Consider the following 15,522-nt stretch of genomic DNA (forward strand, 5'->3'; position numbering starts at 1 on the left):
AAGCCGGAGATGGCAGAGGAGGAGGGAAAGGAGAGGGGCCGGGGGAAGTGGCAGGTGCTGCCAGCGGAGCACTCCACGAGGTTACCAAGACTCCTGGCACAGGGGACAACTTGGATCCAAAAACAGAACTGGCGCTGCATCCCGGCAAACGCGGAACGAGGTGAGGGACAGGACACATTCCAGGTGAACGGGGGCCCCCCACGCCCAGCCCCACAGGCACCAGGCCTCTGAGTCCCCCGCACCGCCCCCAGCTGGGGCACCTGAGGGAAAGGGGCACCTGACAACCGACCCCAGCCAATCGGTCCAGCCCAGAGGGAGGCTCCGAACCTGCAAGAACCTAGGCCCGGGGCTTCCAGAGCCACAGACCCCGATGAGAAGGCTCTGCTGGGTGTGTGCTGTCATGGGGCCCAAGGAACGAAAACCAAGGAGAGGGGAGAGGAGGTAAGATGTTGCAGGCCCACCTCTCTCCTCATCTGCGCGGCTGAGATTAAAGGCATGGATGTCACACAGCCAACCAAACCCGGCAGGGGAGGTGGGCAGAGGAAGGCCAGCACACCTGTCCCCTCGCTGCAGACACCGTCTGGGAACAGACCACTGTGACGCGCGGCCCAATACCACCCACCACCTGCTTCCGTCCAGCCACGGAGCTGATGCTGGCATTCTTTCTGGGGTTTTTTTCATTTTTTGAAAAGAAATTTTTAAATTCTTTTTTACTTTTTAAAATTTTACTTACTTATTTACTTACTTATTTATTTTTTGGCCACCCCATGCGGCTTGTGGGATCCTAGTTCCCCGACCAGGGATCGAACCCAGGCCCTCAGCAGTGAAAGTGCAGAGCCCTCACCACTAGACCACCAGGGAATTCCTTTTTTAAAATTTTTAAATGGTTGAGGGAAAATAACAAACGAAGACTGTTTCAGGACAGGTGAAAATTCTACGAAATACACATTTCGGTGTCTATAAATCAGGTTTCATGTGCTCACAGCCATGCTTGTGGGGTTGTGGGTCATCCCCGGCCGCAGAGCTGAGTGGTGGCCACAGACAGTCCAGCCCAAGAAGCTGAAAATATTTACTATCTGGCTCTTTGCAGAAAAGGCTTAGCGAACCCCAGCTTAAATAATAGAGGGCTGGGTATTAGATAAAGTGCCGGTCATACAGGAAGCAACTAGAAGAACCCAAATCAGGTGACAAATCTCCCAGATTATGTGGTGAGCAGACCCTCACACACACAGGTTCACGTGCACATGAAGAAACTCGGCACCCGTCCCCAAGGTCTGTTCCCCGCACAGAAGAGGCGTGGGCAGGCATGCTATCTGCCGGTGTTCACACACGCACACACGCACATGCACGTCCACGTGTGATGCTCCGTGAAAAGAGACACGAGGAATCAGTGCCGTGCCGCTCCAGGCAGAGGAGCCGGGGTCAGGGTGGGTGGAGGGGGAACTCATTCTCCCTCCTACCCTGTCGCAATGCTTGAACTCGCTTCATACGTGCATTACAGTCTCAAAAAAAATGTGTTTAAGTAGGAATATAAAGGCAAAAAGTAAGCCCTCCCCAGCACTGACTCCCCTGGGACCCCCCTGACGGGGTGAGACGGCTGCTGGTCCCACCATGATGCTCTGTGTCCCACCCAGGATCAGCGCCCTCGGGGACCCCGGTGCCCAGAACTGTGCCTGGTTTGGGGAAAGAACATATGTTTATGGATAAATTAGGTCAGAGGGGCTCAATGAGCAGAGTAACAGGTGCCTCTCGGGCCCCTTGCCCCTGGGTGGGCACAGGGTAGGGGCCGGGGAGAGCTGCACGGGGGCCTGGGGCATCACCCACCTTGGCCAGGCCCGCCCGGTGGGCCCCCTGGGACTCGATGTAGGCCACATATTTGTTGAAGTCCTTAAACTCCTCCATCGTTGGGCGAAACGTCATGATTTTACAACTTGGGTTCTGGGCCCCGTGATCCTCGGACCCCATGGCTGCAGCAGAGAGACGGCCACACCTGCAAGGGAGACAAGAGAGCGTCAGCACCTCCATCACTGCCACGGGCCGGTTCCCTTCTCCCCAGGAGGCACCCAAACTACCCGGCCCCAAGGACAGAGGCCAGGCAGCCGAGCAGGGCCAAGGGGAGCCTGGGGGCCACTTCATCACTCTCTCTGGCACAAAAGACCAAATGACTGCAATGAATTACTAACAGAGGTAGCCCGTTCTAAGAGCCCATGCGATGCTGGAGGCCAGAGCACACATTTCAAACAAGGGGCCTTGGAAATAAAACCTTTTCTTATCAGGGCCTCATCCAGATTCACTGGCATTGACCTCACAGCTGGAATCCAGAGGCAGAAGCACGGGAGGGGCTGGGAAGGTGAGTGAGGTCCTGTGTGTTTCACTAGCAGGGAACCCCTCCTCGGGCGGGGCCGCCACAAGCAGGGGAACAGTGTGTGGGTCCCTCCAGTACTGGCCCGGCTGCTGTCAGCGAACCCAGGCCCCAGTGACCACAGGCTGCCCAAGGCCGGGACCTGGAACCAGGAGAGCAGGAGGTCCGGCCAGAGAGGCTCGTTTCCCGCCGTGTTTCACCCTGGGCTATAACCACGCCTGGCCGACCCAGCACAGAGCGTGGCACGGAGCATGGCAGGGATCGGGCTCCTCTAGGGGACAAGGCTGCAGGCTGGAGAGGCCCCCGCCCGTACCAAGAGTTACGAGAGTTAGGGGGGCCCAGTGGGGTGGCTGGTGACCCACCCCAATGAGGAAGAGGCTTAGGGGACAGACTCTAGGGAAGGGTCCCTGCTGGGACAAGAGGAGACCAGACTCCCTCCAGGACTGGAAAGAGGTCAGAACCCAAGTGCACGCAGACCCAGAACTTGGAGGACAATTAACCAAGTCCACCTCCCCCCACCCCAAAGTGAGCTGGGGAGTGAGAAAGGCAGGAAGCCCACCAGTCCAGGAAGTAGAGAGTGGGGGGGGTGGTCCATGTCGCCAAGACGCAGCCACTGGCTCCCCAAAGGCGCTCCCCCGGCGGGCGCTAGAGGGCAGCACGAGCCCGGGAATGGGAGCCGAGGCGGGCAGCTGCCTGGGACAGACCTGGAGGCCCAGGTGGATACCAGACCAGGTCCAGGTCCTGCCCTCAACCACCCCATGCCTGGGCGCACAGGGCAGCGGGCAGGCAGCTAAGGCCGCGCTCTGAAGGTCACACTCACGGCTGGACTGCTGGGGACCCCGGAGGTCCTGGCACACACGGGGTCACCACTGCATCCGGGCTGGGACCCCTGGGCCCCTCCACCCTGTGTGCACAGGAGCCTCTGTCGCTCCTCCTCGCAGGGCAGCCAAAGCTGCGGTCCACAGGGCAGGCCACGGGTGCCCGGGACCGTGTGACAACAGCTCTGAGGGGGATCACAGGGAACCACCGAGGTCACACGGGTTTATAAAGGGGAAGGGTCATCACAAACCCCCCTGCGGACCAGCAGGCACCAGAGGGCCCAGGCTGCGGCCAGGCTGACCAGCCCTCGGGATGGACCACCACGCCGTCCCCCCCCCCGCTCCCCACCCCACAGCCGGGGCCCAGCGCCTGACTCCCCACCTGAGCCCCCAGAAGCCAGCGGCCCTCTCCCCTCCAGCCCAGATCCAGCCACACGGGGCTCACCCAGGGCCTCTGCTGTCCTGAGGGAGCTCAAGGCCCCGGGGGGACAGGCCCGACCCGATGATCTGGGAACATGGGTGTAGACCTGAGCTGGGCTAAGGGCTGTGAAGGGAGGCACAGGGGCGTAGGGAGGGAGGCCTCCCGGGGCAGGGACCCGGGACAGGACACAGCGGGGACAGGACAGATGACCGGCCGCAGCCATCGCTCGCCAGCCTTCCTCGTGCGCCTGCCACCCGAGCTGCCCAGTTCTGTCAACCCCACCTCCCCACCCGCCCAGATTCCCTGTACCCACCACCCCTGCCCGCACAGAGCAGCAGAGGGGGTCCGTGCCGCCCACCCGTCTTACATGGCCATCAAACCCGTCCTCTGAGGCCTGCAGCCGGAACACGATCACCCGGGTCTCAGCTCCTCGTCCCAAGCCCCTGACGGCCGGGCAAAGGGCCAGAGGCCAGCTCCGCAGCCCACCACGGATGGTGCCCAGATTCGGAAGCGGCGGACACATCAGCGCTTAACAGCCCCGGCCCTGTTCTCCACGTTTTATGTGGGTGGTGTGTCCACTCTGCACAGTTCACGAGGGGACATCGCGCGTGCCTGGAAGCCCGGCTCTGCTGCGACCATGCCAGTCTCCCAACACATCGCCACCCGCTGTGGGTGATGGGCACCAGGACCACCTGCAACAGCAACTCTCCTCTTGGCCAGGCCGGTCCCAGCAGGGGAGGAGGACACAGGCTCCCCCTCAAGGCCAGCTGTGTCACCACGAGAGAGGCCCACCCTGCCACGGATGCTGCCGCCTGCCCTCCCACAAGGCACTGTTGGTGGGAAATGAGGTGGGGCAGGACACCCGTCTCCCCCCAAGACCAGCCTGTCCTGGGCAGACGGAGGGCAGCCCCGGAGTCCTGCCCACACGAGTTCTCTCGCCCATTAAACATAACCGCAGGAGCGCTTTTCCCTGGGGGGCAGGGGGAGCAAGCAGGTGATACGACAGCAGGTAGAGTTTCCTGCACTGCACCTGGCATGATATGCTTCTCCAGCCACCGCTGTCATCCAGATTCAGCTCAGCAGTGGATCATGTGCAGTTTTCTTTTTTTTTTTTTTGTCTTATTCATGCCGGTTGCAGTAAAGTTTTTAGTAGGTAAATATAAAGAAGAAAATTCAAATGGTTTATAATCCCAACACTCCATAACCCTTGACACGTTTTTTGAAGGAGGGCAAATAAAAATCAGACGTGCACATACTTTAAAAATAACAAAAGGAATGTGCTCTTAACCAGACAGTGCCACGCCCAAAATGCGAGGTTCTAACAACTTCATCGTAAAAAGACAAGCAGCACAATTAAAAAGTGGGCCAACGACTTGAATAGACATTTCTCCAAAGAGGAGACTCAAACGGCCAGTAAGCACATGAAAAGATGCTTGAGGTGATCAGCCATCAGAGGAATGCAAATCTAAACTAGAGTGACACACACCTCCCCCAACTGGGGTGGCTAGAGTGAAAAAGCAGATAACAACAAGTGTTGGTGAGAAACTGGGACCCTGACTCCCAGCTGGTGGGAACGTAAAAATGGGGCAGTCCCCCAAAAAGTTAAACATGGAACTGACCACACAAGCCAGCAACCCCACTCCTAGGTATACATCCAAGAGAAATGAAAACATATGTCCGCACAAAAACTTGTACACAAATGTTCACAGCAGCATGATCCCCAACAGCCAAAAGGTGGAAACAACCCAAGTGTCCATCAACAGATGACGGTACACAAACTGGTCCCTCCACACACGGGCACATCACTCAGCCATGAAAGGGAGAGAAGTACTGACACTCACTACAACATGGATGGACCCTGAGAACACGATGCTCAGCGAGAGAAGCCAGGCACAGAAGGCCACCGCAGGCTAAGAGGTCTGGGTTTCTTTATGGAGTGATGGGAATGTTCCAAAGTTGATTGTGGTAAAGGCTGCAGGACTCTGAATTCGCTAAAAAAATCGTGTGCTGTAAGTGGGAGAACTGGTTGGCGGGTGGATTCTATCTCAATACAGCTGCTACCCCCAGAAAAGAAACAGAGATTAGGGTAGGGGAGAAGGAAAGAAGAAAGTTCTGCACTTGCCAAAAAAAATAATAATAAATAAACAAAACCTCTGGCTGCCTGGCAGCGTGGGCGCCTGGAGCCTTCAACTCAGCCCGCAGAAGGGCTCCCCCAGAGCCAAGCCCCCACCCCACGAGAGACGGAGGACACCCCGCAGCCCGGCCACGGAGGAGGCGTCTGCTGGGTTCCTTCTCTAACAGGAAGTGCGGCCTCCAGAGACACTTGGTGGGTCCCTGTCCCCGCCCCCGCCCCGGCCCAGCCCTTGAAGCCTCTAACAGGAAAGAGAGCGGCCCTTTCTTCCCACTCCTGATTCTGAGTCTGAGAGCAGGCATGCCTATAGGCTGCAACCACTGAATTTTACACATTCTAAATGGATGGAACTGTCTGCTTTGTGAATTACCTCTCAATAAAGCGATGATTTTTCTTAAGTTCTGTGTACGGGGAGACCCTGCACGCCTTGGCCTTCCTGGCCTGACGCTCGCCCAGCCCTCGCAGCTCGCCCAGCCCTCGCAGCCAGCCGCCTGGGACGGATGAGCGTGATCACGCATGGAGGGGCGGTTCCCCAGCTGTCCTGGACGGCTCCTCCTCACCCAGAGACAGGTGACAGGAGGGCTCCACCAGCTCTCTGGGTCCCAACAAATGAGTCCAGCCCAGAGAGGCCCTCCTGGGCTGCTGCACCGGCACCTCCCCCAGCGGCCTTCAAACTGGGGGACTCACGGGCTGGGCTATGGGGGACACTCTGGCCACCCCCGTGGAGGCTACCACCCGACCTGTGCTGCAGCACGGTGACCAGGTGGGGGGGTCGTTCCCGCCCCAACCTGACAGCTGCTCCTCCCGGGGGCAGAAGCCTCTCCAGATCTGGACTCCGGCCTTGGGCTGATGCCCCCCGCCAGGAGCCCGACAGAGCAGGGTGCGCTGAGCCTGCGAGCCTCGGGGGGGTGGTGAGAGACACCCCAAGGCGTGGGTCTCCCACAGCCGGGTGCACTCTGTCTGTCCGTCCATGAGCCAGAATTCAGAAATAAGATGACTGGTAAGGGACGCCATTTCCCCAACAGGCAGCCACATCCTCCTGGCTGAGGGGCTCTGGGGACTAAGGGTTTCTGAGGTCCAATGGCAGATGTTTTCCAGAAACTGGATGGCTGGAATCTGCAACTCTGGGGTTTTGACCAGAATACAGTATTCAATATGCAGGAAGGTGCGTCCTCTGAAAAGAATGTCACCCTACTAAAAGCTTTACTCTGAGGGGTGCACTGTTTTTGAAAAGGATTCGGGGGCTCTCTGAGCACAAAGTGCCCCCAGTTCTTCTCTGCGGGGCCTGTGCCCCAGCCCCGGGGGCGTCTCTCCCCCAGCTCTTTCCTCCCGGGCCCTCCCCTCCACCTGCCATCAGGTGAAGCCCCAAGCCTCCCCGTGACTCCCAGCCAGCCCCGGGCCCTGCTCCCATCTCAGCCCAGTTCCTGCCACCACAGCCCAGTTCCCAACAGGAGACGATGACTGAGGGGCCCCTGAGCGGGCTCAGGCCCCAGGAGGAGCCAGCACCCCTCCACCAAGACTCAAGAGGAAACCCACCGTGAAGGCAGCACGGGAGGCCCCCAGCCCCTGTCCCCGGCCCCCGGGTGTGGGCCTGGCACTCCATCCCCGTGTCCCGAGAGCAGCTCATCAGGTGCCCTCATACAGGGAAAAGCTTGGCGGTAGAACGTCCTCCACTTCATCCTTCTCTGCTGGGAGCACCCCCTACGCCCCAGGTTCCCTGCAAGCTGGGCATGCTCCCTGATCACACAGAGCCTGAAGCCCAGGGGGCGCTAGGGGCAACTAGTGCTGCCCCACCGTACCCGCCAGCCCCAGTGTCAGAGAACCCTTTGTCCCCCCTGCCCCCTGGCCTGTGGAGCCAGATCGGCGTTGGGGGGGGGGGTGTTATCATGCTGGCCCCACGGAGCAGGAGAGCCCGGGCCGGGGGCGGAGCACAGGCTCCAGGAGCAGCCCGCGAAGGACGCAAGGATGGCAGCCTTGATCTGGCTCTACCCCATGGAACTGGCTGGACTGAAACAGCCACAGTGACGAGAGGGACAAAGCAGGCAGAGAGCCCAGAGCCAGGAAGGCGGGAGGCCAAGGTCAGAAGGGCCAACTGAGAAATGTGAGGACAAGAGATGTGAGGAAGGCAGCTTGGCCAGACGGGGCTGTGTGGGCACGGGGGGGAGTGGATGGGTAGCCCCGCGCACAAGGCCAGGACCATGCTGACATTTATCTGAGCAACGCCAACTCCGAAAGGCACAAAGGAAGAATCGCCCGCAGCCCTGCACGTTGGTTCCCTACTGCTGCCGAACGAATCTCCACAAACCTAGTGGCTGAAACAGCACAACTTTATCTCCGGGTTCTGGAGGCCAGGAGTCCCTCCCGGATCTCAAGTGGGCTGTGCTCTTTCTGGAGGTTTCCTGCCTTTTCCAGCTTCTAGAGGCACCGCATCCCTGGCTCGAGGCCCCTTCCTGCATACTCACAGCATCTCCGGTCTCTCTCTGCCTCTCTTCTCTGACCACTGCTTCCATCACCACATCCCCTTCTCTGACTCTGACTCCCCTGCCTCCCTCTTAGAAGGACCCCTGTGATGACATTGGACCGCCAGGGTGACATTGGCGGTCCAATGTCATCCAATGTCAATGACTCTGACTCCCCTGCCTCCCTCTTAGAAGGACCCCTGTGATGACATTGGACCGCCAGGGTGACATTGGCTAATCCAGGGTGAGCACCCATCTCCAGATCTTTAACTTCATCCAGGCTGCAGAGTCCCTCTCATGTCAGGGAGCATCTTCACAGGTTCCACAATTAGGGTGTGGGCACCTCAAGGAGCGCTATTCCCTCTGCCTCAAAAGCCACGTGAAAAATCCATCACACAAAGAGATAAGTAACAGTCACCATGCCCCTCCCACAGGGGACCGCTGCTGTGAGATGCGTCCTGGAAAGACAAGCACATCTGCCTAGTCGCTCAGACAAAAGCACAGTTTCGAGAAGAGGACGAAGGGGACCAAGCGATACCCAGTGGGCTGCAACATGACCCCCACGTCCTCCCCACGACTCAGACATGCATAGCGCTCCAGAGCACAGAGCCTGGAGCCACCCTCTGGCTGCAGAGCTGACTCATGGGCACAGCCAGAGGCCCCAGTGATGCTGAAGGAGCCCTTTCTGGCCGCTCGCGCCCCAGACAACCTTGGCCTGCATCTTCACGTTGGTGCCAATGCTCACACCTCGTCAGCCCCCAAGACACTCGGCCGAGCTGTGGGGAGGAGCCAGGAGGTGTGAACCACAAGCTGGGTTGCATGATGGCCTGGGGAGCCCCCGGGAGCCCCATCCCCAGGAGGCCTGGGTGTGGGAAGGGCAGGCCCTGGGAATCCCCAGGGGCCCGGCTCGGCCCAATCCCCCCACACTGCCAGAGCCCCTTCACTAATCCCAGAGCAAGTGTGCGACACCTGGGGACCACGACGATCAGGGCCACACTTTTGGAAGATGCCGCAGGGCCAACAGCGCTGGCCACGGAAGCCTCAAGAAGCCACATGGGGCAAAGTCCCATGAATATCGTGGTCTGAGTCACAACCTCGCGTGACTCTAAAATGACAGTGTCCTGGTTCAACACCCAATCCTTCCACCTAGGTACCCCCCAAACTGCAGAGAGAGAATGAATGAATAAATAGCAACTTGTCCCCCGTGGTCGGGGGCCTTGCTCAAAACAGATGGAGGCAAACGAGGAACATTTATCACGCCTCTCCTCCTAAAAACCGGCGCTGAGGCCACCTTCTTCTCTTGATCTTTAGTATACCTTTGAACTTTAAAGAAAAAAGCTCTCTCTGTCACAACCCTCCCGGAGGAAGTGCCCACGGCGGGGCCGCCCACAGCCCATGACAGGGGCATCTTTTATTAGCCCGGAGACGTCACCTGTCTGTGCTCACAGATGCAAAACTGGGTGCTTTTTTCACACACACAAAAAAAAAGGCAGGAAAAAGCTACCAGACCTGAAAAAACAGGCCAAGCAATATGTTGAGGAGGAAGAAATCCTTACAATGAAGTAAATGAGCGAAAAAGCAAAGAGCCAGGAGGGCTCGGGGCAGGAAGAAGGCTGGGTGAGAAGCCCACCCACGGCCTGGGGCGGCCTGCACTCTCCCTCCCGCGTGGAGCTATTCTGCTTGGAACTGAACCCGCATGTCTCCAGCTCAGATCCTGCTCCTAACGAGACAGGGTGGAGCGGGACCTGCTGGGAGAGGCTTCTTCACACTCACAGGAACCCAACCACGGGGGCCAGGAGCATGAAAGGCGAAGCATGGAGCCACCATCTGACCCAGCCATCCCACCCCTAGGTGTCGTCCACCAAGACACCTGAACGTTCACGGCAGCGTCATTCATAAAACCCCAAAAGCGGAGACAACACGACTGCCCATCTACGGATGACAGATACACCAAATGTGGTCCCTCCACACACGGGCACATCACTCAGCCATGAAAAGGAGAGAGGCACTGACACTCACTGCAACGTGGATGGAGCCTGAGAACACAATGCTCGGTGAGAGAAGCCAGACGGAGGAGGACACACAGCGTGTGATTCCAATGATGGGAAACGTCCAGAACAGGCCGATCCACAGACACAGAGAGTGGATTCCTGGTTGTCAGGGCCTGAGGGAGGGAGAGGGAGTGCCTGCTGAATGTACAGTGGTTCTGGGGAGTTGATAACGGTGTTCTGGAGTTAGACGGAGTTAGATGGTGGGGTGGCGGCACAGCTCTGTGAACGTACTAAAAACCACTAAATTGCATGCTTTATTTTAATTAATTAATTAGTCCACTCCATTGTGTGGCTTGTGAGATCTTAGTTCCCTGACCAGGGATTGAACCTGTGCCCATGGCAGTGAAAGTGCGGAGTCCTAACCACTGGACCGCCAGGGAATTCCCTGAATTGTATACTTGGAGGTGTGACCATTATGGCATGTAATTACATCTCTATAAAACTTAATTTTTTTGAAGTCCAAGGCAGCCTGTTTGGCACCTGCCAGACCACAGTCAACCTGTCCCATCTGTCACGAGCACCCTGATCTCCGCGAACGCCCGAGGCCTTTTGGGGAAGGTGCCCGTGGCCTCACTCATTTCCGCCTCCCACTCTTCCCCCAGCCCAGAACATTCTCACGCCTTTCAGGGCTGGTGCTCAGTCTCTCCAGCTATAAAATGGGTTGACAGAGGGAGATGACTAGCATCCTTGTGAGGGATTACTAAAAAGTTAACCGCACAGGGCGAGCTACGTACGCAGAATGCGTCGTGCAGATGGGGATACAGAGAGGATAACCGAGTTTCAGGGACTTGACGGTCTTGTAAGAAAGCATAAGCTTTAAGGGTAAAGCAACGCTTTGGGACACACAGTCAGAACTGACCATTTCTAAACCAGTCGACGAGGACCTGGTCCACCCAGCCCCAGACAGTGACAAGCTGGCAGGGACTGGGGACGGCCCACCTTCTCTGTGCAGGACCACACGGTAAACATTTGCAGCTTTGCAGGCACGCGGCCTCTGTCACAAGCACGCAATTCCACCACCGTGAGGAGGAAGGCGCAAGAGAACAGAAGCAGCTGTGCGCCGATAAGGCTTTATTTACAAGGACACACAATAGGCCGAGTGGGCCGAGTGGTCCTCGGGCCGCAGTTTGCCGGCCCTGGACCCAGATGCCTGAAATCTCCCCTTTAAGGAACAAACCCTGCACTCCACCGCTTGTAAAGGGGAACCTGAGCTCCACGGCCCAATTCCTGGGTTTCTAAATCATGGCAGAACAGACAAGGCCACGTTCTAGTCCACACTGAGCCCTCATTAGCCACGTGGCCTTGGGAGGAGGCTTTGCCCAAGGTCAACACTGAACACAAGCCCTTCTCACTCAGCCAGCTCTCCTCGCTGTGGCCAGGGCACGGGAACTGCTTGTCCCATGCTGAGCGCCCCTCCACCTGGGTGCCCCTGCCCGTGGGTGCCAGCCATGAGGGGCTCAGGCTGCTCCCTGTTTTCTTACCAGTGACCCCCCCTTGGGCCACCTCCAGAGACCACCTCTGTGAACCCTCTGTCCCTGCTTAATTAGAAAAGTCCAGGAGAAGGGGGACACCCTGGAGCTGAAACCCAGAAGCAGCTGGGTCATGGGATCCTTTTCAAAGCATTGAAAAATAATCCTCCAGGGTTTCCCTTGTGACACAGTGGTTAAGAACCCGCCTGCCAATGCAGGGGACACGGGTTCAAATCCTGGTCCGGGAAGATCTCACATGCCACGGAGCAACTAAGCCCGTGAGCCACAACTACTGGAGCCCACGCGCCACAACTACTGAAGCCCACACACCTACAGCCCGTGCTCCGCAACAAGAAGCCACCGCAGTGAGAAGCCCACGCACCGCAACGAAGAGTAGGCCCCGCTCGCCTCAACTAGAGAAAGCCCGCACGCAGCAACGAAGACCCAATGCAACCAAAAATAATTAACTAATTAATTTTTAAAAATAATAATAATAATCCTCCATTTTTGAAGACCCTCCCCTCTCCCTGTGACTGGTCATCATCTCCCACAGGGTGTGAGGTGGGGTGAACATGCCCCCTGGGGTGAACACCACTTCTGAAGCCAGAAGTGGTGTCCTGCCCAGGGACACGACACAGATAGGGCAGCTCATCCTGGGCCATCCTGGAGTCCCCCCAAACCCACTATGGTTCTCAGGGCTTCTAGAAGTAAGGGATAGGTGTTCAGATGCTGAGGAGCCAGAGTGCAGACGCGGAGAGAAGGCACATCCAGCACAGCCACGCTGAGGGGTCCAGGCTCCTCTAGGGGCATCTGGCCCCTGGACACCCCAGGAGCTCAAAACCAAACAGGGCCGCCTTCTCCACCAGCAGCCCTGGGGCCGGGGGCCCGCATACTTACTGCAAGGTTCCTGGTACACAGTGGGGAGTGAGGCTGCAGGGAGATGGTCCAATAACCGGCTTCTGTTAGGGTTTCTGTCAGGTTCCAGCAATAGCGATGGTTCCTAAAATGTGCAAAACAAAAGCACAATTAACTAAAACGATGGCCTGATTAAGTCTTAACTCCAAATTACATTCCTAGCAGCAGCGTGCAGCCCAGGGATGCCTGCCTCTGTTGCGATGTTTCCAAGAACATGAAAATCCACAACCGTGAGCACCCGCCCCACTAAAGGCTTCCAGCGATGGCCCATTTTAAGCTCTCAGCTCCTAAACATCGGTAGCTGAGGAAGCAAGAGCCTCCAAACACAATCAAATCAGACCAATGATGCTTCTGGAAACCTTAAGGTACAGGCACTCCTGGGAGGTTTACAGAAAGTTCTGCCTCTTCCGAACCCCCCTGCAGGCAGGGAAGGTGCCCCTCCAAGGAGGACAGTCAGACAGGAACTGCCGCCTGGTGACCGCCATCTACACTCCCGGGGGGCAGAGAGCACAGGGCAGAGCGTGGCAGGCGCCGTGCAGCTGAGACCCCACGGGGGGCAGGGTCCCCACCACGGCATTCACAGCCAGGCTCAGGGTCACTTGCTGAATGGACACAGGACAAGACTCTAAACGTGGGGTGTGGCCCCAGGGCCTCTGACAATCTGGGCTCCAGCTGCCCCGACTCACTGGGCTCCCCGCCCCTACCTCCCGCACACCTGAGCTGAGCTGACGGCTCGGCTCGGCGTCTGCCGGACCCTCCCTGCCCCTGTGCCTTTGCACATGCTGCCTAAAGCTGGACTAGCTGCTGGGGGCGGACCTGGCTGCAGGGCAGCTCAGCCAGGGTGCCCTGGGGGTGTGGAACTTGGTCCTGCACACCTTCCCTAACTCACCAGGAGCTCTAAATAGCACGAGTCCCAAAAACAGGCAACGTGTGCTGACCTTTTCTACCTTTTTTTTTAATCAGGTTTTTAAAATTCCTGGGCACAACCCACTACGTTGATTTCACTGTCTTCTAACAGGTGCCAGCCCCCGGGGCTGAAAGGCCACACTGAGCTGTGGAATGACTGGCCCTCGGGCATTCGCCTCTTCCTCTGGACCAGCTAAGCCGCCCAGGGCCACATGTAGTCCCAAGGGCTCCTCGGCCGCTGCCACCTGCCCTGCTCCGCAGCCCCGCCAGCCCCTGACAGCGACGAGAGCAGAAGTCTGGGGGTTCAATTAATCTGGCATGTCTCCACATGGCTGTGGCTGGTGGAACAATGGCCCCCAAGGATGTCCCCATCCTAATCCCCGGGAGCTGTGACTATGCTCTCCTTGGTGACAAAAGACTGCAGATGGGATGAAGTTAAGGATGGTTTTTTTTACATCTTTTTTCTTCTTTTTTTTGGTCGCGCCGCACGTGGGATCTTAGCTTCCCGACCAGGGATCAAACCCGGCCCCCTGCATTGGAAGTGCGGAGTCTTATCCGCTGGACCACTGGGAAGTCCAAGTTAAGGATCTCGAGATGGAAGATGATCCTGCGTTATCAGGGGGCCCAGTGTCATCCCCAGAGTCCTTCTAAGAGGGAGGCGAGAGGGTGAGAGTCAGAGAAGAACTGATGACAGAGGCAGAGGTCAGAGCAATGTGCTCTGAAGACGGAGGAGGGGCCACCAGCCGAGGGTGCGGCGCCTCTAGAAGCCGGAAATGGCGAAGAACCGATTCTTCCCTGGCACCTCCAGAGGATCAGTCAGCCCTGCCCACACCTTGATCCTAGCCCAGTGAGACCCATGTCGGACTTCTGGCGGCCAGGGCGGTGAGATGATAAACGCGCATTGTTTTAAGTCACTGAGTCTGTGGTCGTTTGTTACAGCAGCAAAGGGAGACTGATCCGGCGGCTTCCACGTACATCACCCGATGACAGAGGAGAAGGACCTTCTCACCCCCACTGCCCACAGGCCTCCCTGCTGAGAATAGCTGGCCTGACTTTCACTCACATCTGATGGGGTCATGTGTCTCCCTGGTCACTTGTCACTACCTCTTTGCATACTGTCTCCCCAGGTGGACGATGGGTCACCCCACGCACAGCACGTGGGCTGCAAGGCAAAGGCCACCCGAGCCTGTGGTCCTCGGCTGGACAGACCCCAGTCTGCTGCTGCCCATGGCTGCGGGGTCCTCCTGCCCTCGTGCTCTGGGGGATGACAGCATTGACCCCAAAATAGGAGGCTGGAAGCTCTGGGGTTGAGGTTAAGGCTCAGCCCTCAGGTCACAGCCAAGGCAAGGCCTCTGTCCACCCTGACCTATGTCCACGCGGGGCTAGGTTCACCCGCCTCCCCTGCTCCCACAAGGACTGAGGGCTCCCCGTAGCCAGCCTGTCACCACCCTGGAGGCCCTGAGACACCAGGGGCCTGGCCACAGCCCACTTGGCACAGGGCAGCCAGGGCTGAGGCATCAGGGGGCCCTTAAGTGTGGGCTGGGCACAGTGACTTCCTTTCAAGAGGGACAGTATGGAAAGGGGGGGAGGTGTGACCTTCCAGTGGAGACACCTGAGCAGCACGACCTCCGCCAGGGGACCGAGGTCAACACCAGCAGTGATGAGTCACGTTGACGGCAGCCACCCCGAGATGAAGGATGAGACGGCCCTTCACAGGTGGTCCTCCTCCCAGCACCCAGCGCCCCAGTGTAACCGTGAGAAAAACAGCAGACAAGTTCCTACTGAGGGAGATTCTACAAAATCTCTGGCCACAGTCCTCCTCAAACCCGTCAAGGGCATCGAGAACACGGAAAGTCTGAGGAACCATCACAGCCCAGAGGAGCCCGAGGAGACGAGACACCTGAATGTCACGGGGGTCCCAGATGGGGTCCTGGGACAGAAGAGGACAACAGGGGCAAACAAGGCAAACAGAATGAAGCAGGACCCTAGT

The 15,522-nt window shown here is 58.0% G+C and overlaps 1 protein-coding gene across 1 annotated transcript in view; it reads right to left on the minus strand.

Moving 5' to 3' along the window:
* KDM4B (lysine demethylase 4B) overlaps window positions 1-15,522 on the minus strand; it is a 134,828-nt gene that overhangs the window by 92,521 nt on the left and 26,785 nt on the right. Inside the window, 3 exon segments of the mRNA XM_082650235.1 lie at window positions 1,825-1,990; window positions 10,211-10,355; window positions 12,609-12,711. Coding sequence (XP_082506361.1) covers window positions 1,825-1,965 — 141 coding nt within the window. The 5' untranslated portion in view covers window positions 1,966-1,990; window positions 10,211-10,355; window positions 12,609-12,711.

Source organism: Grampus griseus (genome assembly GCF_964374135.1).
Source record: "Grampus griseus genome assembly, chromosome: 3".
NCBI classification, from domain to species: domain Eukaryota; kingdom Metazoa; phylum Chordata; class Mammalia; order Artiodactyla; family Delphinidae; genus Grampus; species Grampus griseus.